Source organism: Pavona decussata, unplaced genomic scaffold (assembly GCF_977016875.1).
Source record: "Pavona decussata unplaced genomic scaffold, jaPavDecu1.1 SCAFFOLD_16, whole genome shotgun sequence".
Classification (NCBI taxonomy): Eukaryota; Metazoa; Cnidaria; class Anthozoa; order Scleractinia; family Agariciidae; genus Pavona; species Pavona decussata.
In genome coordinates, this window is record NW_028145439.1 from 397,497 (window position 1) to 422,051 (window position 24,555).

The 24,555-nt window shown below is 38.6% G+C and overlaps 1 protein-coding gene and 1 long non-coding RNA gene across 4 annotated transcripts in view; one reads left to right on the top strand and one right to left on the bottom strand.

Annotated features, from left to right (window-relative positions):
- LOC146487160 (uncharacterized) lies at positions 1-21,264 on the bottom strand. Of its 2 annotated transcripts, none has more exons than XM_085086171.1 (5): positions 7,745-7,772; positions 7,233-7,650; positions 5,717-6,127; positions 5,277-5,336; positions 1-1,273 (listed from the first exon to the last, which is right to left on the bottom strand). In XM_085086171.1, exons 2-5 carry the CDS (start codon positions 7,593-7,595, stop codon positions 875-877), a joined length of 1,233 nt encoding a protein of 410 aa, XP_084942297.1. In that variant the 5' UTR covers positions 7,596-7,650; positions 7,745-7,772; the 3' UTR covers positions 1-874. The 2 variants fall into 2 exon arrangements, with proteins under 2 accessions (XP_084942297.1, XP_084942295.1); XM_085086169.1 differs by lacking the exon at positions 7,745-7,772 and adding an exon at positions 20,910-21,264 and having other exon boundaries at positions 2-1,273.
- LOC146487161 (uncharacterized) overlaps positions 9,912-24,555 on the top strand; it is a 24,716-nt gene continuing 10,072 nt past the window's right edge. The window contains exons 1-2 of one of the 2 annotated variants that reach the window (XR_014857266.1): positions 9,912-9,994; positions 14,943-15,014. This is a non-coding gene — a long non-coding RNA (uncharacterized LOC146487161). Of the gene's footprint in view, positions 9,995-13,778; positions 14,475-14,942; positions 15,015-24,555 lie in introns of those variants that run through there. The other variant, XR_014857267.1, reaches the window with a different exon arrangement.

Consider the following 24,555-nt stretch of genomic DNA (forward strand, 5'->3'; position numbering starts at 1 on the left):
CGGAACAGTCGTTCCTCGGCAAACGAACTGATGTGTCAGGAATTTCTGCAGCCAGTTTCCCGTCTGCGAGGATTGGACGGAAATTACTAGTAATATCCACTTCATAGCAAACATTAGGTAGCTCTTTATTCTTCCTCTTGTTATGCTCAGCAATGGCAACCGTAGTCTTTTCCAGTATACAAGCGGAAATTAGAGCCTAATTGAACCTATCCTTAATTTTTTGTCGTTGCCGTGCAAAGTAGCTAAGAGCAGAAATCAAACCAAAAACAAGACAGTACAATATCCTGCGTTATCTTCCATCTGAACAAATATTTCTGTATGAAAAACTACAACTGGTAACAATGAAGGGATTTATGATCCGATCATCACGCCATGTTAAAATGCGCGTTACAAGTATTAAGTATTTATTTTTTATCTATTTTATTTATAATCGTGCTATCACTATTTTCTTTACTTTGTCTATATTGCCATATTCTCTTATCATAGAATACTGTGCTCTAGTAAAGCGTACATCAGTTGATTGAGTAAAACTGATCGTCATATTGCACTAAAACAAACTGATTGCGGTCAGACAATATCTTATCTGTCTCCGTTATCATAAATGGGCTGACTTCTCGGCTATAATTATTGGTATATTTTTCTCCTTAAAAATCAAAAGGAATTATTTTCTTACTTTATGGCCTCAAAGGCAATACAGTCAAAAATAGAACGTTTTGGCTTAACTAAATCCTCTCTCTCCCTTTTTTTTTTACTAACAAAGTTTTTGCACTAAATAACAAATTGGGAAAAAAGAATCAACGTACTAAAAGTTTGTGATTACGGTTCGGTCAGGCAACAAATCGCTTGCTCCTTCGTAACAATCAGTGACGTCACTTCATGCCTGAACTTTGTGGCAAATATTTCCGATGTACTTGACATCCACGTATTTTCCTCTCTCTTCATGAATGACAAATGCAATTTTCAGTCCACATTCGGGACGCTTGCATTCACCAGCCCCTCTGAAAAACGGTGCAGAGTGCCTCTTACGGGAATTGGCCGATCTCACGTGGTTGTTCTTGAAGCGCAAATCGCACCATGGGTTGCTATTCTTCACTTTGATGGAGAAGATTCGGGTCCAGTCCCCACCTAGCAATCGCCCACCGCTAGGAAACGTACTGAGGGGAATCTTATCCCAGTCCTCCTTAGCGAGCTTGAATCGGGTTAGCTTCCCATTCATGGCCTGTCGGAAATATTCTTCTTCTTCAGAATCGTCAGAGTCTGGATCATCTTCGTTCTATAGCAAAGAACACACAAATTGATAACTATCAAGTAATGAGTAGTTTTCAATTGAGTGTCGTAAAACCAAAGCCAACACAATTACTCTGACACCTACTACGCAAAGAACCAATCAGAATTCGAAGCAAGCACATGTAACTGGCGGCAAGAGCGGGGGCAAATCGTAAACCTTTTTCACTGTCATTACAACCACTCGCTGCCTTTACTGAATTAAGGTATGGGAGGCGAGATTTTGCGAAGATAGAAGGTCGTAAGACAGGGAAACGAAAAGTAGGACACGTCGCCGAAGGGGAGGTGGGTGGGTGAAGAAACATTCTGAAATCCCAGAACGGCGTAACTTGGCGATAAGGACCAAAGAGCAGGAATATTTTGCTTAAATAGGCAGATGAAGTCCCACGAGACATGGGTGGCATTGACTTTAAAACACCGAGGCGTTACAAACATACCAGCGTTGCACGCAGGCTGCTTTCGTGGTTATTTAGGCTATGTTCACAAGGGACCGTCCCAAATGGATCCGACCCTATCCTGGAACAGAACACTTCTGTTGACAAGGCATCGTTCCGTTTATCAACGTCAGGCCACACGGGACCGGTCCGTTATGGTTCGGTACTCAATCGAAGTAAGAAAAGCAGCTGTTTCTACCAGTTAAGCATCCGCAGAATACACGTTGGCGCCGAAGAAGGCTAATTCGATAGAGGAAGGAGATAAAGCCTTCAGCTAGACGGACGATGAATTATCCCTTCTCTTAAAAGTTATTACAGATTACAAAGCCTGTGAGGTCTCAAACGGAAAAGATTGGGAAACTGTTCAAAGGAAATATGAAGACATCATTGAAAGGTTTCTCGAAAGATATCCTTCCGAGATTTCCGATGGAATATTGTATTAACAGCCATTTGGAGGACGGTCAGCTGCCTTAAGGCAGTTAAACCAAGAAGTATGCCAACCAAAACAACGACTTTTTGCCTCCTCATGTACTTCTAGACCGAAGTCGATAAATTCAACTAGTACCCAAGCTTAACTGCGCTGCTAGCACCAAAAGGAACCGGTCCAGGTGTTTACACGGTGACAGATCCATTTGGGACCGAAACGGTTCCAAAACTGGACCTGCTTTTCTGGAGGTCCAGTTATCGGACTTGATCGGGAACGGACTGACGGTACGATGAGCAGGTCCTGTGTGAACAAAAGGCCTATCTGTCACAATTTTTAGACCCGGAACCATTTGGAACCGGTCCCGTGTGAACATAGCCTTAGACAGTGAGAATAGGGATCGGTTTTGGTTTAATTGCTTCTCGTGGCTTGAGGAAGAGGCGCGACTTTGAATTGAACTTCTAATTTCATTGGACCTGTATATCACGCAGCCCTATTGTTTCACAGTTAGTGAGGAACCATTGCTTTTGTCGTTTATTGATTGCTCCGCTTTTGTTTTTGTCAGCCAGTCCTGTGAGCCGCTCTAAGGCCTGCGTATTGCTCTGCTGAGCCAATCACAAAGCAAAGCAAGGTAACACCAAATCAAACGGAAACTACTTTCGACACTCAAATGAAAGCTGATTAAAAGGAAAAGAAAAATGGTTACAAAATATAGTATATGAAGCCAATACCTACAAAAATGTAAGAGTTATATCATGAGAACGCTACTTCACTTTGAGAGGCAAGTAGCTTAAACGTCGAAGATCTTATCGTAATTATTTAATGGATGATGCAATTCCGGAGTTTTGATTGGCTTAGCGGCGAGGGGATATCAGCTGCAATACCATTCCCGAGAAATAACAGCTGAGATATTTTGATGGAAAAGATTTTCAAGAAATAGTTTTGATTACATTTCAGAGACGGAAAAAAGGGTTTTGGCGATCGCTTACCACAGTGTTGTCTCTAAAAAAAAAGGCTGGATTAAGATCTGGCTGCCAGTCATTAAACAAATACATGTCACGTTAATGCAATATGTTATGTCGAGTTAGAGCGTTTGAATTGACCAATTTCGATATATTAAAATTCAGCCTGAAACAATATACATCACTGCAAGGCTTCTGGGAATAAACCCATAAAAACTATACAATTTATTCCCCGGAACCTTGCAGCGATGTTATTGTTTCAGGCTGAATTTTAATTATATCAAAATTGGGCTATTTGTTTAGCATCTTATTTCAAAGTTCTTCGTATTATTATATAAACAATTAAAGTTATACATTACATAACCAGAGCGAAGATAAAGAAAAAATGCATACGACAGTACCTTCCGGCACAAGAAAAATTGCCATTTCGCTCAAGGAAAGGTGAGAAAAAGAGCTACCAACAATTCCAGCTTATAGTCGCACGGAAGTGGAACGGGAGAGGGGAAAAAAGAAGGAGAGAGGGGCATGATCGTAAAGGTTCTAGCATGGGCTATAGGAAAAATGGGTTTCGACTAAATAAAAATCTCAAATAAAGTTTCATTACTCGATTCTTGTAGTTTCTCCATATATATTTCTTATAGAAAAGCTTGAAAAACGCTCCACTTGTTTCAAAGCTATGCCGCCAGTATTCATTTAGGCTTAGTAACCGGGCGTCCCAGGCGTAGGCGCTAAGTGCACGAGAGTTAACTCATAATCCCCCCCTGGGTAGGAACCAAACTCGATCAGTCGTACGAAGCTCGTAAGAAGTTACAATGCCCATCTCTATATAAGGAAGCAAATTGTGCCCGCTTCCGGGAGTCTGAAAAGGCGCTGCAAGTCACAGGTAACGAAGAGGTGTGGGAGGGATTTCGGTCAAGATGGTCAAGAGTTGCTACGATGTAAGTGGATAGTTGGAAGATATTCTCCTCGGAATATTTCGTTTTTTTGTTTTGAATCCCTTGCCATGGAATGACAAACTAACTTCCTTTCAGGTTCGGAGAAAAATATCGTCGTTTAAAATCCATTTACTCGCGTTCAGTGCTTGAAAGCTGTTTCTAGTGTTCGATTTGTATTCAGCATTGCATGGTTTGAAAAGCGATTGCTGTGATTTCATCGCTTAATCGAGCTTCATCCGACATTGAAGCCATCCAAATTAAAGAGGCCGGAGTTGGCGCTCTCTCGAGCTGAGAAGAAACTGAAATTCAACAAGTAATGTTTGCGAAAGTCCTAGATAAAATCTTATGTATGCAAATTTTTGCTTTGTTTGTCTACTTCTACCCACTACTTCCAACTGAAAACATTTGTCATTGATTTCAAAAAACAGTTAGCCCTACAGCAATCCAACAAACGAAGCATATTTCAAAGCCCAAATGTATCAGTCGAGTTATAGTTATGTTATTTCAAAATGGTATATTTTTCCAATATTTCATCAAACTGTTTTCGACTCCTTTCCTGTTGGAAGAGTCATCTTTCTGTCACATTTTGCAACTAGCAAGGGGTAGAAGGAGTTTGTTCCACTTACCAGTTGAGGAGGAATTTGAAAAACAATATATATTGTATTTTACCCCCAGTAATTGGCCAGTAGCTCAAATCTCTTAGCAACAGTTAAACCGTTTCCCGCGCAGTCGTTTTTCTGGGCATAACAGCAAGCGCTCAGCCACCGCGCCTTGGCTACGAGGGAAACGCTTGGTTACCAAGACGACTGTTTGTTTTTAAAGACCTATAGCCCATAGTTCAACATCCATTATTCACATGTTATTGATTACACCGTTATTGTAAATACAGTGGTATTCCCGTCATCTCACATTGTGTTTGGATTATACGAGGACAAAGGTATCATAAATAAATAAATTCTCTCAAGAAATTGAGCAGTATCTTAATTAAATAATTAATTAATTAATTAATTAATTAATTAATTAATTAATTAATTAATTAATTAAAAGATATTTAGGCCCCAACCACACTAATGCGTTTTCGTTTGAAAATGCATACTTTTTCATGCGTTTTCACCTGTCGTCCACACTAAAACGCTCGAAAACGCCGATGAAATCGGAGACTTTTGAAAACGCTTCGTTTCTAGTGTGGATGGGTGAAAACAGAGAGAGGAGAAAAATCTAGTTTCCTAGTACTTACCGTTTGGTTAGTTCTCCGCTCCGTGGAGATTCCCGAGGGCTTGAAAAGGTGGCCATCAATCTGTTTAAAATAACGTTTTTTACAATATAGCTGAGTTAGCACTGTTACAATCCTGTCACTCTTTTAGAGTCAAAGTTTGAGGCAGTCAATGTTTGTGAGTTTTTTTGCCGGATCTTTACATAAAGTCATTAACGGGACCGTTGGCTGGAAGCTACTGAACACCTATTGCTGGTCTTTCTTATGGCCTAAACATTGGTATTTCGAAATTAAAAAAACAACAACAACAAACAAACAAAACAATTATAGTTTTACCTCTGCTTTCACGCAAACATTTTTAGGGCGAAATATTTTTTGTCCTGGGTCACAAGACTTTCTTCTTGTTCCTTTGGTTTTATTTCGTTGTGAACAGTTAACAAGAAATTTCTCAGGCTCCTAATTACCTGTAAAGGGACATGAGTCACAATCGAAGTTGCTTCATTCCCACGGTTCACGGGCGTCATAATTACACAGGGACGCTGGTTTTCCTCATCAAAGACTGCTAAGTTAGAAGAAACGCTTGAAGATGACACGTGGCAAACACAGGGGCACCTGGCAGGGCAACTGTAGTTATTAGGATCAGCGCTACTGATTTGAGCGTGAATAGACTGCTGTGGATCCTGTTGGTATCCCCGTGGACGGTAACCACCACTGTAATTATATAACGGTTGGTAGACCGTCGGTGCTGCACTGTTTTCGATGCCTTGCATCTGGAAGCTTGTTGTTTGCATCTGGTTACTTAAGTGGTACAGAGGCAATTTGGTTTTACAAGTCACATGAGTTACTGGACTGTCTTCATCTTCAGAGACGATTTCCTACACAGGAAACGATAAATTAGGTGGTACCAGATCGATTGATTGATTGATTGATTGTTTGATTGACTAGTCAAGACTCTTCTCACTCACTCTTAATACAGTTCAATTATAACTGAATTGTAATTAAATTATAATCAGACAGTTCAAGCCAGCTAATTTTATTCCTGGATTAAATCGTCCACACTCAAAGTTTTCTTGCCTTAAATTCACATTCTTGTAACATTTGTGCAATTAGAGGTTTTCGCGAAAAGTTACGATAATATCAATGGATAAAGTTATATTGCCTTCCACTAAAAGGTTGACAGCAGTTTTTCCACAAAAAGAAAACCACAGTTTTTAATTCTGTCGGCAATCTTTTTCTTATCTTATTGCGTTTTTTTTCTTTGTTAAGCTGTTGAATTTTCCATTTAACTGTATTTTTTAAAACAGCTGTCAGAAGGCTGTCATAACATGTCTTACCGAATTATATAACTTGTTGTATGGAGAAGAAGAACGCCTTAGGAGTGTTACTAAAAAAGCCAATCAATCAATCAATCAATCAATCAATCAATCAATCAATCAATCAATCAATTAATCAATCAAGTAAGCAATCAACCAATCAACCAACCAACCGTCCAACCAATCAATCAATCAATCAATCAATCAACCCACCAACCAACCAATCAACCAATCAATCAATCAATCAATCAATCAATCAATCAATCAATTAATCAATCAAGTAAGCAATCAACCAATCAACCAACCAATCATCCAACCAATCAATCAATCAATCAGTCAATCAAATACGGGAATAATTTTCATGCTCCATAAAATACTGAAGCCCGGTGACTCATCCTTTAGATAGATGTGGATTGGAAAGCATGGAGAGGAGATAGTGCCCAAGAGCAGTAACACCCTAACGTAACGGTAATGATACGTTGTTCACTGTAGGGAAAACATTTAAGCTAAAATATCTACAATGAAATGATAGCTAAAAAGTTGGAGAAATAGCCACGCATTGGCGGACTCCACTGTCATCTCAGGACCTTAAGTTTAAGTTGTTCCTTGGTCCTTGTTCCTGGTGATTTCATTGAGCTATACATAAGCACTTGGATAAGATTCTCACCTCTATCTCTACAGGGTACATTGACCTGAAAATGCGCTCCTGGATCATAGTACCAACTTCTGTCATCGGTGGCAGTTGAACAAAGCGCCTATCAATCTGGTTCTCGCTGAATTCTTCATAGAAATCGTCAGGTAAAGATCCGCAGACATTGGTTATTTTTATACAACCCAAAGGGTCTGTATAGGGGTTTGGACCCTGTGGCAATGGAGCGGTGTGATGATAGGTCGCTTGGGAGAATGACTCTCCTTTTTCCTGTTTCACAGGCGTCCCACTTGTAATCATTAATGCGTAGTGCTGGTTATTTTCAGTGGTGTCTACATCCATCTTCCAGTCACAATCAAATAATTCTTTAAAAGAGAACATCTCAAATTCGTGTGCCTTTTAACACCAACGTTAAAGCGTTGAAAAATAGAGAAGTCTGTAAAAGAAAATTAAAAAACAATCAATCAATAACATGTCATCATTTTTGTCCCCAGTACCGCGACCCTTTTGGCCAGCGCCCATTCTCGTACCCAGAGTCCTCTGGCTCTTTGGCTTGCGGTTGCTCGCCAGGAGAAACTCTAGAGAATTAAAAAAAAAAATACATTTTACTTTTTCATCGTGAATTTTAAACGGAAAAACTCTGAAGAAGCACTGGCGTTACTTTCAAACTAGGCAAAGTTTGTGAACTTTGATGTTTTGCTTCAACATGTTTTACAGCTTTCGTCTTGTTCAACCAATCAAATTGTTTGAAGCATTCTAACAAGGATTGTGATTGGCTTATTTTAGCGTGATTTATGAGGGAGATGAGAGTACAGATGCACGCTGACGCCACTACTGTTCGTTTGGAAAAGAAAGTTTGTTTTGAAAATGAGCGTGAATGCGTGGAGAAATAAAATGATTCTTTATCATAAAACAAATGAAGAAGCCTCGACTGTCCTTTGTGCTGTTGTAAAGCACTTAGTAAGCGGCTGGAGCACTCAAGAAGTAGGGAGAAACACTCGACTACGTACGTCTCGTGTTTCCACGTACACTTCTTTCGTGCTCAAGACGCTTCCTGCGTGCTTTTTACAATAGAACAGAACACGGTCGAGGCTTCTTTTTTTGTTAAATCGACCGTTTTCAGGGAAATGTCAAGTTCCTACAATACTCAATGCACGTTCTCATCACATGAGCTTCAGCTGCCTGTGCTTCGACGCCCGCTCATAGACGATCAAAGGTCCGCTTTTTGTGCATGAGTGGTCATGCTTTTTGTTTTTGCTTTCTGGTTTGTTGAATAGGGATCAAATCCACCATAAGTAATACAACAAGTACATACTGTGCTGACCTAAAGAATTCCCTATCCGAAGCGGATTTTGCTCTGTCACTGGCCGGTAGTCCTCATATGAGTACCGGAACATGCACATATTCCAGCGGTTCATTTATATCCTCATTGTAGCTCTCTTTCTTTGTCAACGATCGCTGCTCAGTTTTAAAAATTTGGATTCTTGCTATTTGACCTACCTATTTACCTAACTATCACCTTTCTAGCATTTATTTTTTGGTTTTCATAAAATTTGAGTTAATTTGGATGGTTTTCTCCAGTTTTAAAGAAATCGAGACTTCCAAGATAGTAAGATAGTAAGCAAAAGCTGATCCAAGATGGCGGCTTTTCAAAATAAATTTTATATGTCACTAGGTGATATGTTTTCGGCAATGGTTCAATGGCAAGGATCCATTATTGATTTCCTGTTTTGTCTCGTGATTCGAGGCAGATTCTTGCCAACAAGGCTTTGTCTCACGGAAACTTTAAAGACATCGGGTCATGGCTGGGAATTTCTGGCACTGACATTATCAGAAAAAACGATCAGTTGTGTGCGTTCTTGTCATGTCAAACTCTCATGTGTCAACTCTACTGAAATTAACCCCTTAAGCTTCAGTATCAACATCCAAATTCTCCTAATAGTTCCACATATATTCCCTTTGGTACCAGTTGGGAGAATTTGCTTAAATACCCATGCATTTCATGTTTGTTGATCATGCCTTTCATTCTCACTAAATACATGTTTGATCAAGTAGTGATGTCTAAGGGAGAAACCTGATGCTGATCACTATTGGGGCCCAGCCCAAAGAACGCAAAGAACGATGAGCAGTCGTTGAAGCATGTTCTTGCTTCTGCATGGAATGATCGTCATACGGTTCCTTAAAGTCATATATACGACAAATATAAGGACGTGGCATGGCATATTCAGAAGGGCAAGAAAGTGTACGGATCTTATAGACTTGTAACAGGAATTTCGTATTCCGGATAACTGAAGGGAGAACTTTAACGCCCAGCGTCCGCACACATAAGTATATCTCGCCGTAAGCGACCAGCTAACCACGATAGCGCAATTAGAAAGCGCAAATTAACTGATTTTTAGTTGCCGGGCAACTGAATCAGTCACCTTGGCTCTATCGAACATTAACTGAAGTTACATGTTTACTTTGGAAGCTTACTTGCCAGCGAAATGGCAACTGAAGTCGGCTGTTGCCTCGACCTAGCCAGTACTACATGGCCTAGAGTCATTTGGAGCATTTGCTGTTAGTCGATACATTAAATTTGGCTGCCTTGAAGATATCGCGTGGAAAGAATCGTGCAACTTCCAAAGTTGTGGTTGACATCAGTTTATTCAAAGCACGTGGCTTGGCTTACTACTGCTAACAGAACACGAGAGTTGGAAAAGCGAAAGCAACAGAAATGCAACTTGGGAAAAGCTTAGCAGAGAAGCTACAGTCACCGCATGGCATCATTTTGCTGTAAAGTAAGCAAATATACGTTTTCTTCTCTCCTTACTTGTAGACAATCAGTACTCGTTAATTGTTGAATGTTAACATTCAAATGCATGTAGCCATAGTAGTTTTAAATGGGTGAAATTTATTTGTTTCATCTCAGTTTTTAATTCATACTACATGGTTTTTGGATTACACTTTCACAAAATGCTGCAGATTTATTTACTCAAATGATGGCATTCGAAAAACAAAGCCTTGTGGCCGAAATTAGAAGTGAATGCAACTGAGTAATTTGTGACTGATCACCCCTTGATACCGAAATGACCTCACAAAAGAGACAGTACCGAATTATTCAGCTTCAAACTATTGCCTGTGCTGTCACAACTTTTCTTTCAAAATAGAAGAGCTTACTAGGATTTATTAAGTGTTCAGTTCGAACTCGAAAGCAGGCTTCACTGAGAGAGATCTACCTCACAGAGCGCAAGAGGAAAATAAAACAAAAATGATATAAAAAGATAAAGATGAAGTAAATATAATTTGAAAAAATATTGAGTTTATGATCATTTTGGAAATTGCAGCTTCTTCTCTTAAAAATACTAAAAGCCCTTTTATTATAAGGGTTTCAAAATTATCAACCAGTATTTTTTTCATCTTTTTGTTACTCCACTTTCTTTGAAACTAAACCGTGACTAACACAGACTTCCAGACCGATTCAGTGGAGGCTGTGAACTCACAATTAAGACCTCGTTCGAAGTTAACACTTCTCGCGCACGTTATATTAAAGGCAAGAAATTGTGTAGAAAATAAATAGAGCCCAGAAGATATTAGTTTCCAAGCGTTCCGCTTGAAATGAATTTTGCTGCATAAATTGTTGGATAGTCGCAGAACAACAAATAGTAATCGGTGAATATGCTTATATTGAATGTCCAGAAATGCACGCTAATGATATTCATGAACTGTATGATCGACATCACAAGGTGGCCCCTAACCTTAATTCTTATTAAAACACAAATAATTCTGTCAAACATAAAGTAATATGAAAACGACAAAAATGTCTGTTTTATGTGAAGTACCCAAATTCAGGGTAAGGTGCATTTCTGGACATAAGTGTATATTGGAGATATATTGGCATACTTAAAAGAAAATTTTAACCACATCGAGATCAAGTTTTGTGGAAGTTGAAAATGAAGGTAGTCTAGGAATCATTCTGTATCTGTAATTGAATGTGGTTGTTGAAGAGTTGTTCCATTTGCTGGCCATTGACTAGCTGAGGTGATTGGCATGTTTATACTGCTAAGGATTTTGTTATAATTTAGTCCGAAAAACAGGTCGCAAATTTGACAGACAATTTGACAAATTTGACAGGACGCAAATTACATCAAATTCTTCTGACAAAGACCGGAACACAAAGACAGCTTGCATGCTTCTTTGATACAGAGTCGTGAAAGAGAGGTCAAGTGGGTTAATTACAGAGCTCTGAAAGAAATACCGAGACGAAATGCTGAAGGAAATGTTTTTGTAACGCAGTTATTCTCTTTTCCTTGACTTCTTTTCACGTCGTATGGTGATCCGAATCATGATTTTCTGTAATTTCCTAACCTTGAATTATTTATACTATTGCGTTTGTGCCTTCACTGAAGCACTGATGCCATTAAATGCGTTTAACAATGATAGGTATGTGCCAAAAAAAGCAACATGTTTTGATTTGTGTAGAGTTCAAACTAGCGCGATATTTCCAATAAAGGCTTCCCCCGGAACTTTACTAAGATGTTGAAATGAAAATTGCATATTAGGTTTACAAATGGATGGAAATTAGAGAAGTTTTTTGATATTTATTTCTAGAATATGATTTCCTGTTTAATTATCGAATTTTAAGTTTGATTCTTTAGCCAGTGCAAGGCCGGGGAAATAAACCTGGGGGGTGGTATTATTGCTCAGCTTTTTTCGCGACCGATTATAGCTACAGAAGAATTTTCAGTCGTCTTTTGTGAATGAACTTCAGCAACTATGTTTACAATACACGATTTGTGGAAGAAGAGGACGATTCGAGATAAGTGTGCGCTGGTGAAAACATTTCATTAGCTAGTACTGTTACAAGAAATCAAATGCTATGAATTAAATGTAGAAGTGCAGATAGATTATTGAATAGAGAGCTTGCTTCAGTTGTAGTATCGACTGTTGCTCGCTTTCTGACTTTGTTAAACTTTATCATTCGTTTTGTGACTTCATAAATTCTTGCCAGTTGACTTCTATTTAAATGACTGTGTTTTGCACAGTTTACCAAAGCTTTACAAAATAGTGTTTGGGTCATAGTAGCACAAGGACAGTAATTATATGCTATTTTTATTATCAGTATTTATTATTTGGGAGTAAAAGCATAGACCACCGAATTTTTCGATAATATCCAGTTGTACAAGTACCAGCGCCAGTGACTAGTTGAGTCGGGTGACTCCTACAAGTGTTTTAGGATATTTTTGTAAGAAGCTGGTACTAAAGTGTATAGCATGAATACTTGTGCGATTTTTGCATCGACTTATATATTGTATTGTGATGCCAAAATTAGGACACCAAGACCTGCTTCTCAAAAGTGTGATTGCGCGCTGGCCATGGTGTGTTGCTCGTTTGATTGAAACATTTCATCTCAGTCTACAACTGCTAACTTTTATTCGCTTTATAGTAATTTTCATTTGAAGAATTTGTAGTAATCAGTGGTGTTTACCCTTCTGACCGTGTTCCAAATTTCAAATCAGTCAAATGATTGTGAGCTGCAGCAACTACTAAAAGAATCACAATCAACAAGTTTCCTCTGTACTCAATCGAAAACTTAACATGGTCTATTGGCTACAACTGCCCTGCTTTCTTTACACAGCATGTAAACAAAGTCATGATTTTATGAATAACTGTAGAAACATTAACATTGTTAGCATAGCAGAGTGTAATCTATAATCGAATCCCTTGAATCAGTGCAGTATCACAGCAGAAATGTTTCCAAGTGCTGTAACTTAATTTGTTGCTGGCTGGAAGCCCAAAAGAAACATTGATCTAGCCGACGCCGGAAAATGAAGTTTAGTTCGAAACAGTTGGCCCAGCACTCAACATAACAAATCGATAGTGTAGGTGAGCAGTTCTATTTCCGGAATGCCGGAGGACAGTTTTTGGACAACATGGCGTATGTCATGCTGGAAACAGGGAGTTGTAATTAGGACTACTTAAGAGTTGTTTTTAAAGTAATTGGACTCAGTTGCCATTAAAATATTAAAACTTTGTTGGCCCGCTATGCTACATTTTAAGCTGACAGATTTTATGTAAAGCAATCGAATAGCTAAAGTGCAAGGTTTACTTGCTCTTTGCAGAGTTTAGAATGAAATGACTTTAATGGATGAAATTTAAAATGATCAGAATTAAAGAACACTGGATTTGACTGCTCATAAAATATTGCTGTTATTTTCAAAGTCAGACGACTTAAGCTGTCGTAACCAACACCACCAGAGCAATGATATAGTCGGCAAAATGCGGAGCGTTGATTCTTGTTATATCATATATTGAATTGGGCCAATTTATGGCCTGGAATCCACTACCACGGTGAAAGGGATCCCTCGATCTGTATAATGTGGGATATATCTATGCGAAGAATTTGAACCTTGCCGCACATCTTGCCGCAAAAATTATTTTAAAAACGGACACCTTTTTAAAAATGTTTCCAGAGTAGAAGCGAGGCTTTTCTCTCAAACGGTTCCCAGAAGGATTTACGCGTTTTCATATTCAGTGTTGTCTCTGTACGGGCTCCATGTAACACAAATTAAAGCGCGAGGAAAACAGGTAGTTTATGCCCCATTGTCTTGTTCAGTGGTGTTCAGATAGAAAGTGATATGGGTGGAAACTTTCATATTAAGAAGTATTACTAAGTACTGCGTGAAGAGCCTGCCGTGACATGACAACATATAATCAGGATGAGTCGCTTGCGAAAGCGCGTTGTTATCTACACTGACCTCCTGAAGGAGGAAAACATATTACAAAAAAATAGTTTTTATTAGGACTGTTTGTTGGGTATATGATTTGTCGCTTGCGTGGCTCAAAGTTCATGTCAATTGATGTTGGAAAAAGAAGATTCTTTTGTCTCAAAACGGCAAACTTTCTTCTCAGGATCATCTGGCTCTAAAACGATGATATAATTACGACTCTTCTTAGGTTATAATCTTCATGATCGGGTGGAAATTCCCTTGTATTTATTTTTTCGTACTTTCAATCTCTCGTTTCTCCTTTGTTTATCAGAGTAGCTAAATTGAACTGATTCAGGGGCAAGCGCGGACGGAGAATGTACTTCAATCGTTGATTTCAAGTCGAAGATATGAAGAACCAACTAGAATTCCATTCAGTGAAGCTCTCCAGGAGTTTTTTTTTTTTTTTTTCCATGGTTTAGGATATAGTTAGCTGCATTGACGAATTCCTTATTAGTTCATTATTTTTCCTTTGAAGATCGATCTGCGGAATGATGCCGTGATATAACAAATGGTATGTAAGATTACAATGTTTTGCATTCATTTGATTGCCCATTAAGTGTTGACCTAATAAAATCTGACTTCGAAAGGATTTAAACATCAATTGAAGTAGCTTAATGCTATTTAAACTTCCTTGCATTTTGGTTCCATTAAATCTATTATTGTTTCACGATTGACCATTTTCTTTTGATATTTCCGTTGCAGTTATGAAATGAAATGAAATGAAATGAAATGAAACAAAACAAATTCATTTAATGTAATTCTGAAGCTGCGATGTCACCTCCATTCCGCATGATGGAAACTTGGATGGATTATAGGTTAGTGAGCCTTTTGGTCTCCATATCCTTTGTGTAGGTACAACCTGACGATAGAAAATACGTCAATTGTCCCATCCCCATGTGTGCAATCCGACGGACAAAGTTCAATTTTACAACAGACGACAGATTTCTCGACTCAATAAGCACTTACTTTCTTATAACAGGGAGGAAGACTAAAATGGTGGATGTTGTAAATACAGCAAGATGTCCGGCGTCGAAACCTTACCTACGCGAAGGTAAGCAGATATTTCTAAAACAAAGAGCAATATACGCTCTCGCAGCCCCATGGAAATTGCAAGACTTTCATTGATGGTTATAACCATCTTGTAATTTTGACGAGAGTGCCGTTTGACTTTTGTACCTTACTCTGTATACAGACAACAGGTAATTTTACGACAGCACCAGGTTGTATAAACCAAACCAGACTTGAGTAAATCTTTGATCGACTTTTTGTATGATCGCGAATTATGCGCAATGTGTTTAATGCCGAAGAACCTGTTCTTGTTAACCATAGGAAAGAGAGACGATTTTTATTTTTATTCAAGATGATTGGTGTGGCTGAATTATAATTTCTTAAATAGTTCAAACAACCTGATTTATCATCTGGTATACGCAGCATGTGAGCTCACTCTCTTGTATGTGAATAAATTTTTTGGGGGTATAATTGCACGGTCAAATAGCCTAACTGAATCCCGATGCTTACTGGGTTAATTGAACTCACCTTTCGTAGAGAAAGATTGTTTGGATAATTGATCTGCATTTTTCTAGCTCGCGTGATTACCCATTAAGTCAAAACTTTTTTCTGAGGTTAAATTAAGTTATTTTACTTGCCGCTTTTTTCAGTCCTTGATGTTTTTGGTTAAGTAGAGTATATTTTATTGTAGTTTAGGTGGCGGTGCACTATTAAAATTTAACAGCCCGAACTTAGGTATCGACAAAATCAGTGCTGCTACGTAACTGAACCACATACAGCCACCTCTGTAGCGACGGACGGACGAGAAGGAAGAAGGGTCGCATTTTTTCTGATGTTTAGACAATTCAGAGGATGAACGAAAAACTATTTTCCGGTAGAGCGGTACTGCTGACTACGAAGATTTCATGGAAATAAATGCATGCCCGCGGACTGAGGTAAGCGTCTTCCTCATCCACAGCCGTGATCCAAAACGTGCAATCAGTGGAAAAATGGCTACAGGTTGTGAGGCTTCCAAGAAGCTATAAATTTCTCGTGATGATGATCTTGCAATTTGCAATGCTGGTCCTTGTAGATTGAAAAACTTTGATAATTCAACAGGTAATGAAAGGTAAATGAAGAATAACTCGATCGTTCTGGCTGGCCCTGAACAGCAAGAGCAAATGGTTTGTAATTAAGCTTATAGATAGTCGGCTTTGACTTTCGATTTCACAATTTGGAATAGAATACTTGTTTAATTTTCCCAAATGTGTTAAGGTGACTTTAAATTTATAAAAAAAACCTCACTTTATTGGGAAGGATTACCCAAGGACAGTGAACATCTTCGTCAATTTGCGGGGTACAGTGGCGGTCATCAAATGATTTTATTCATCACGGTCGACTCATTTACGCTGCCTTTCTAAAATTTTCACTGGTTACCTCATTTAAATCCGTGCCATCTACATCGTCTAAATGTACAAAAATAGTCGTGATTTTAAGCCGGCAATTTCTCATGGAGCTCCACGAAACATTACAGTGGAAAATAAAACGTACGTTTCATTTCCAAATAGAGGAAACATTAACAGGACCGAACAGTGCTAGGCTCGATTCGTCGGATCTTCAGGCTTTTCTTTTTGTCCCATGCCGTCTTGACAAGCTAAACATTTCAGCTTTCTCGATACAAGAACTTTCTAAAATTTAAGACATTCGTTAGGTACAAGCAGCTGGATCAAAATGACAGCTGGGAAAAGACTATGAAATGTTGCATTGTCGACTGTCTGACAATGGCTATCATAATGTCTTTGGCTGTATCCGTGATCATACGTATAATCAAGTTGATGGTCAACTACAGATAGACGCATTAAGTTCACCAGTTTTTGCTGGAGTAATCTTTTAATGTAGAATTTTCTTGCAAAAGCAAATTAAATTAGTGTCTCATTTTATAGTATGTCTGTTGAAAGACGCTGAAATCTCGTGAACTTGAAGCATCAAAGTAACGATTTGTTGTACAAAATACGTAGATCACATGTGTAATTGTTACAGTTTATTACTGATTGTGGAAACGAATACACAGAATGTATAATCAATGGCACGAAGGAGAAACTTGTGAACTGAAATAGTTCTCAAATATAATTTTTGCGTTCTAACTACTGTAATCAAGATTTCAGAGCATTTGACGCTTACTGTCATATTGAAAAGGATCTAAAACCAATTTATGGAAGGTTTAATACTGTAACACGATCTGTTGGCAGTCGGTTAACTCACTGCGGCATCGCGTTATGTTCGAATCGGTTCGATTTGGTAAGGAAGTTCTGAAACAGGCTTAATTAGACCAAAGTCATACCCCAATCTTGAACGAACGAAATTGATCGTGTTCGTAACTTAGAAACCCTAGGTCTGGTAGGCTCTTTCAGTTTTGTTTTGTTTTCTTGGTAGAGGGCTTTCTTTAAGTTTGTTTCTTTTCATCAATAGAACTGAGCATTTTCAGTTAATAGTATTGTGTGCGAGAGTTGAAAAGGATCAGTTGTAGATTCTAACTTTGCAACTAACCTCCATAAATTGGAAAATAGATTTTGGAAAACAAGTTGAAATGCGATAGCTTCCTTCCTAACAGTGTAACAGTTAGTTACTGAAAACCCATGCCATATGATTTTCGAAGTGAAGTTAAAGCTCGTGTACCCCTGTCAGAATAAGCAGTAAAAGTCTGCTTCCATTAGATCAATTGAACACACTTGTTCGTTGTGATAAATCCACAGATAATTATGGACTCGACTCCTTGGAGTTGTAATGTTGAGTTTCTGTCAATGTTAACACAAACTGGATTGACTTTCAGTTTCGTGCGCCTTGAGTGTATTGTCTCCCAGTTCTAACATGATCAGGGAATTTAATGACAACGCCGGGTCAGCGATTCCGTCAAGTCTTCAGCTGTTTTTAAACCAGTGACTACTCCAAGTTAATTCAGCAAGCAAGCCGATTTACTTTCTACATAATTAACCAGTAACGCTATATTCACCTTTTGGTGGATGAATGCTCCAGTGCATGAGCACAAAATGGTGTTACCCAAAAACAGCCCTTCGATTCAAATACGCGATTTACCGTGCACATTTTCCTCACTTTTCCCGCGTTAGTCTGATTTCATGAGCAGTCAAGATCTTGCTAAGCAGTGTTGTGAATCACAAGTTTTACTCGAATTGTTACTGACACCGCCGTTTTTAAACCCACAATGAAGACCGGTCAATGAAGACAATTTAGCTTCTTGTATCCATACATTTCTTTGTTTGATCAACGATTGTAACAGACTCTCATGCACTGGCTATGGCATTTTCTTCGTGATTGTGTTAACGATACATACTATACATAGAGAGTGAGGAAGACAGAGAGAAAGAAAATCTTAAATCCCAGTCAGGTGCCCGAATGGATAATTGCGTTGAATCTATACCAGAAAACCGAAACAAGCTGATTGATCATCGGATAGCTAGCGAAGTTGGCACACTGAATGTCACGGGAACATCCGGTAAAGGAATTTCCACAAGCGAATCTTAAGAATGATTGAATTGGAGAATAGCTTCTCCACGTTTCACTGAGCTTAATTAGTGCAACTTAAATTATGATGATGAACACAACTTCATTTTACCCATAGATTTTTCTCAAGGTTGTAAATATCAGTGGGATCAAAAGCTAATGGCCTCTAATTTAAGTAGCACGCGATCAAGGAACGCGGCCGTGTGTTGTTATTCTTCACTTTCAGTTACGGCACTGGTCTTTTTGTGAAGGAAGAGCAAGAATTAGAAAAGAACTAATTCCAAGCTAAGTGTCTAACCAAATATGAGAGAATAATTCAGCGAAAGGATGAATTATTTAATCGAGCAGTGTTGATAAGCAAGATTTTTGGCATATTCAGGGGCCGGGCAATTAATGATTCCAGAATAATAAACATCCATGAACTTAAGACCCGGAAAATCTCGAAAGAACTTGCAATTTATTGTGGATCTGTTATATCCTTCCTTGCAGATTTAACTACGTTTGGAACACTTATTTTAAATTAAACTGACAGGTTGTTCAGCTTTAATAATGAATGGTAACTAAAGCTATATCTGTTGCTGTGAACCTAGTCACGTAGTGTAATTGTCTTAATTGTCTAACAAGGGAATGCTTTGCTTTCGACCTCAGACACGACTGATAGAATGCTTCTTGCTTCCTCGAGAGCGTGAAATGTGCCTTATTATGGAAATTAGCTTTGTGAGGCCTGTTTCATGGTTCAGATAAATACCCCGATAGGATTAGGCAAATACAATGAAGAACTTACTATTCCGCAATCCTTGGGATCATGAGGCACAGCAGAGTTCAAATAAGAATACGTAATCATTCCAATCCACTGGCAAAAAGAAACCGCTACAAACGGTGAATGCGCCATTTTGAACTAACGTTGTAAAGTTTCAGAAATTCAAGCTGAATTCACTGCGCAGGTCAGTTCCCGCTAAAATTGATCGTCTAATTCGATTCTTTCGTCAAACGTTGTGTGGAGCCTACAGTAGTGTTTGAGAAGAAAGCTAGGGGTTCGGCTCCGCAGCAACATGTATGGACTGTTGGTGCTAAGAATAGCAAGCTCTGTCACGGAAATGGTCGTCATTGGTGCTGGGATCTCCACAGGTTTGATTATTACGACCATCGATGAAGCAAACAGGTACAGACAAGAGTAAGAACAAGACCGGATCGAAAACTCTGTCACAAGATCAATTTAATGTTCGAAGGTGTGTTGGACCTTTCAACATAACTTCAATGGCTACTTCCCTGATAGCCTGAAACCCTGCTAGGCTCCTGTTGGTGCCTTTGTTGCTGCGTTGTTTTCATCGAAGAAAACCACAGAGTATTTGGTGTGCATTATTTTACAATGGCAAATATTAACCCTAGTCGCTGACCTCCGCAAGAGTACAAGCGGAGTGGAAACGAATAGATTTTAGAATGCTGGATAACATTTAGAGCCACAATCTGGATTAATCATTCCCGCCAGAGTTACTAGATTGTAAATTCACGAAAATTCACGTTTTTTAATAGTTCTTTTTTCTGTCACGAACAAATTATATATCCGTCTGTCATGGGATAGCCTTTCCGGTAAAAGAAATATTTAGCATTTACGTATACTCACTGAATATATGGCTCTTTATTGTCTTTGCTATCTTCAATGTAAAACGTTTCCAGTTGCCAAGGAAAATGCCAGAAAAATCTCAAATCTCACCCGTGTCAATCTCAACAGCTAACCTGTGTCAGTATGATTTTACTTCGTAGTATTCGAAGATGTGTGGAAGGATATTAAAATCTACGTGCAAATCTATATTTTCTACACTAGTGCGCAGAAAGATGAGTATGAACATTTACAAAGGGACAGTAAACGAAGGTTTTTCTTTTCGTGACGATGAACTGGGGCTGTTCAGACTACGGTTTGGAACGCTCAGCACCACCTTTAAGTCACCAAGGAACTGTTTTGCAGTATTTTCCTTCATTTTCGGTTGGTGATATTGGAAAAAATTATGTCATAATCAAAACTTGAAACTTTAAACTGGATCTTTCGCCTGATCCGGTTTCCGTCCTACATGCTTTTGCAAACTGTACTAGAGATATTTCAACCTCAATCGTTGCCACCAAGCAGGAAGAAATCAAAGCTGTTCTTCGTAACCGGAGCATGAATTGTTTTCAGACTGTTACTGTTCAGTTAATCTTCCTCAGCTTAAAATTCTTTAAGCTTATCCGCAAAGTTTCATCTATGCACTATTATTCTCTAATGAAGTTTTTGCAGTCTGTATTACTAAAATTAATAATGGCACTAAAGCTCGATTCATGGTATTTTTTTTTTTTTCTTCACTTTTTTTTTTCTATCCTCTGGCATTTACTGGGAGAACAAAAACTCAGACCCAAGGATATACGAAGGTCGAATGGGGATATTAATTATCAGTTTTACTCTAACCTGCGTTTGTCAGCAACGAAAATTCACTGTTATGATCCTATCCTTGCGTAGCAAGGTGTCACTTCATTAACGGATGTTTGGTTATGGGTTAGTTTGCAACGTCTCCAGTAGGACCCCGTACGCCAACTACTGTCAACTTATGTCAGCTACTGAGGGACCTAACAATGAACCCACGTGCTCAAGAGGATAAGGTGTGTGTCGCAAAGAGCTCGACTCAGAGTGCCCAAAATTTTCATAGGAGCTACGAGCGACCCTTTACTGTCTACATTACAATGCACTCACGGCCAGAAAGGATTTTATGATGCTAGATGGCAACACAGTTGTTTTGAATCAAACTTAAGTGTTTCATTCTAGATCACTGCGGGCTCATTTGCAAAGACTAGTCAGTATGATAGGACCGATGGTTTCCTAGCTTCTTGTAGGGGGAGAGGGGCGGGGCGGGGGAGGATATATGTTATTAAGGAAAGAGGGAAGCGTCAATGTGCAACATTAAGTACTGTCGACTTTGATTATGTTTCCTGCAGCTTGATGTGTTGCAAGTCTAGCAAGTTGAGCGTATACTTTACCTTTTTCGAAACTTGTCTTGCAACAAAAATTGCGGTGTGAGCTACAGGGAAAGTTAACTACAGCGTAGTTCAAAAAATATGTTATAGACCTTAAATAAGGGTCATTTCTGCTGCTCTTCTATTAAATTTGTGTTCAAACAGTCAATACTTTCAATGGCTAAAATGAGTCTTAAAGAAAGTTGGAATGGCTTTTGAAGCCTATGTTGACAGTCATGAATATGGACCAAAATGCGCCTAATGCCACGGTTCGAAATCCGTGTGCACCCAGGCAAGAGCTAGAATGGGCTGAGAGGGTCTTTGGTAGGGATGTTTAATGCTCCAAATTGTGACCAAAATAGGACAGGCTTTCTCCAACTTAACACAGTACCAGCTTCATCATTGCGTTGTTACTTGCGGGAAAACTTTACTCGTGTTAACTTATCCACCAAAAGCAAGGACGACCAAGATAATTTGGATGGAACACACGTTTTCAGAAAAGAAAACTTGCAATGACCTTGTTTTTCTGTGTTTATTTAAAGGCTCAAAAAACTTATTGTCTGTGTTAAGCTGTGGTGTTGTTTGATTCAATCAGATTAGACTAATTGTCGTCATGCGTAATCTTCAGTCTGGTTCAACTCATTGATTCGCTGCATTTTTGGAATTTTAACCTTTCCGCTTGAAACACGGACATTTTTCACAACAACTTAAATCGTCTGTTAGTAAATCACACTGCATCTGCGATGATTGCTGCTAAATCAGGTCATCAGGTGGGAATTCGATGAACCAAAAAATCAGTTCGCTGAGAAGTTCCAACGGTAAAATGTAACTTAGTGGGCAAAACATGCATGTTTTAATGTGGATTTATCATACGAAGGAGCAATTTACTATACGAATAAAAATTATATACAATAAACAAGTATTATTTAATGATCTAGAAAATGTAAGTCGTTTACTTGTTTTGTATAGCTACATATATGACTGAGTTAACAAACCGGCCATCACAATATCCAACTTCAGATTTTCTTCATGTCTGACAACTAGCGCCAATCTTTTAAAGAGTAAGTCGTACCAGCTGGCATATTTAGTCTACCTGATCTTTCAAATAAATTGCAGAGCTCTTGAAAGTTGATTTAATCTAACAAATTAAAGTAACTATGGTTGACTTAATTGACTTGAGAAGTTTTAATGATAGTGACTGAGAGGCTATGTATAAACTTACAGTCACCCTTTCTTGTTCCTTACTCTGACTCATGATGATGATGATGATGATGATGATGACAACCAATATTGGTAAATATAATTAATATTTTGCAGTTTGAAATAAAATTACTGTGACTAATTTATTTCTACACGAATGAGGAACTTTGCCAGTGCCTTTTCGAGAACAAAAACACAAACAAACCAATATGTGTAGCACCTTTAATAAGCCATCTGAAAGCAAAGGTCGCACTACACCTCTACGCGGTTTGGTGAGACACCCATTCAGGTGACAGTCCCATACTATCCTTGTGGTAGCTGGGAATGTACAACAGAGTCGGCAATGCATGTGGAGATGTGGATCGCCTAAATTATAGGGATCTCGTGTAAAGACAAAACGATGTCATAATAAACCACCTTAAAGCAATGCTCACACTACATTGCTCTGCGGTTTAGCCAGTCCCTCACGTATGCTATGCAAGTACTTGAATAGAAAAACCTTATCTGACATTTACTGGGGGAACAGAGACTCAGACCCACGGACATACAGAGGTCCAATGGGGATATTAATTATCAGTTTTACTCTAACCTACGTTTATCTTAGCAACGAATATTCACTGTTATGATCCTATCCTTGCGTGTCAAGACGTCTGTCAATGAATGGATGTTTGGTTATCGGTTAGTTTTCAACGGCTCCAGAAGGACCCCTGAATTGATGATAATCATGTCAGATTTGTTGGAATGTCAACTACTAAGGAGGCCGACAATGAACTTACGTGTTCAAGGGCATAAAGTGTATGTCGCAAGCATAGATGTATTGTGAGCCTAACTCAGAGTGTCCCAAATTTCTTCCCTGAGGGCAGACCGTTTCTAAAATTGAACTCGGCATCTTCATGGTAGCTATAAAATCTGCACATTAATTACGCGGGATGCTTTCAGTGAAGACCGTGTCAAAATTTTCGGTTGCGTTCCTTCCTTTCCTTCCTCGAAGTCACAAATTGCAATGAATAAATTTATTGAACCTGAATTAAATTATTTTCTCTTCTAGAGGGTATATATTTGTCTTCTATGGTTCTCATTGTCTTGAACAAAAACGGCCCAATCAAACTCAATTATCTGGATAGAGAGGGAGGGGATCGACTCATCCCTATCTGTGTGACGTCACATAGCCACTAGTCTTTCAAATTCGCGGCCATGTTGTCTAATTGTTTTAGATTCAAATATGCCGTTTTCAGGAAGAAAATCATCCCCTTTGAAGCAGTAAATCGAAAGAATAACTTCCAAGAAGTACTTAACAGTTTAAACGGTGGTAATTAGAAAGTTCCTGGCGAAGAAATCACGCGTATTTTGACAGATTGTAGAAACACAATGCGAGGAGAAAAGGTCATTGATAAGCTTAAACACACATCACACCACTTTGTCGAACTAATGCCTAAACGCTACTGAAAATACACTTCACAAAAAAAATGAAAGGTTTGATTTCCAATTTTTACTAAAAGTTTTCAATTTGGAAAGCTTTTTATCTGTTTTTTTTCCTTGATTAAACGAGTACAATTCAATTGTAATCTGGCACTTACTGACATTACGTAACCAGAATAGAAAACGTGAACCAGGCCTGAATGTGTGTGGTCATTAGGTTATCGTAAAAAAAAAATTTCCTTGTACGATAAGTAGGGTAACTCTAGCAGATGCCGAAACGGAAAGAAAGAAAACAAACCTTTCTTAAAGCGGTAAATCGAAACAATAACTTCTAAGTAGTATTCCACAGTTTAAACGGTGGAAATTGGAGAGTTTACGGCGATGAAATTACGCTATGACAAACAGATCGAATAATTCAATGCGAAGGAAACTAGACCAGAGATCATAACTTAAGATTATTACTGGTGCGTGTCGCTGCAGACTTT

What these genes read in the sequence shown, in the direction of transcription:
- LOC146487160 (XM_085086171.1), bottom strand. Translation starts at nt 7,595, where the DNA reads ATGTTCTCTTTTAAAGAATTATTTGATTGTGACTGGAAGATGGATGTA. An exon ending in TGTACCCTGTAGAGATAGAG is followed by an intron (nt 6,128 to 7,232) that starts GTGAGAATCTTA and finishes TTTCCTGTGTAG; the next exon opens with GAAATCGTCTCTGAAGATGA. An exon ending in TGACTCATGTCCCTTTACAG is followed by an intron (nt 5,337 to 5,716) that starts GTAATTAGGAGC and finishes TATTTTAAACAG; the next exon opens with ATTGATGGCCACCTTTTCAA.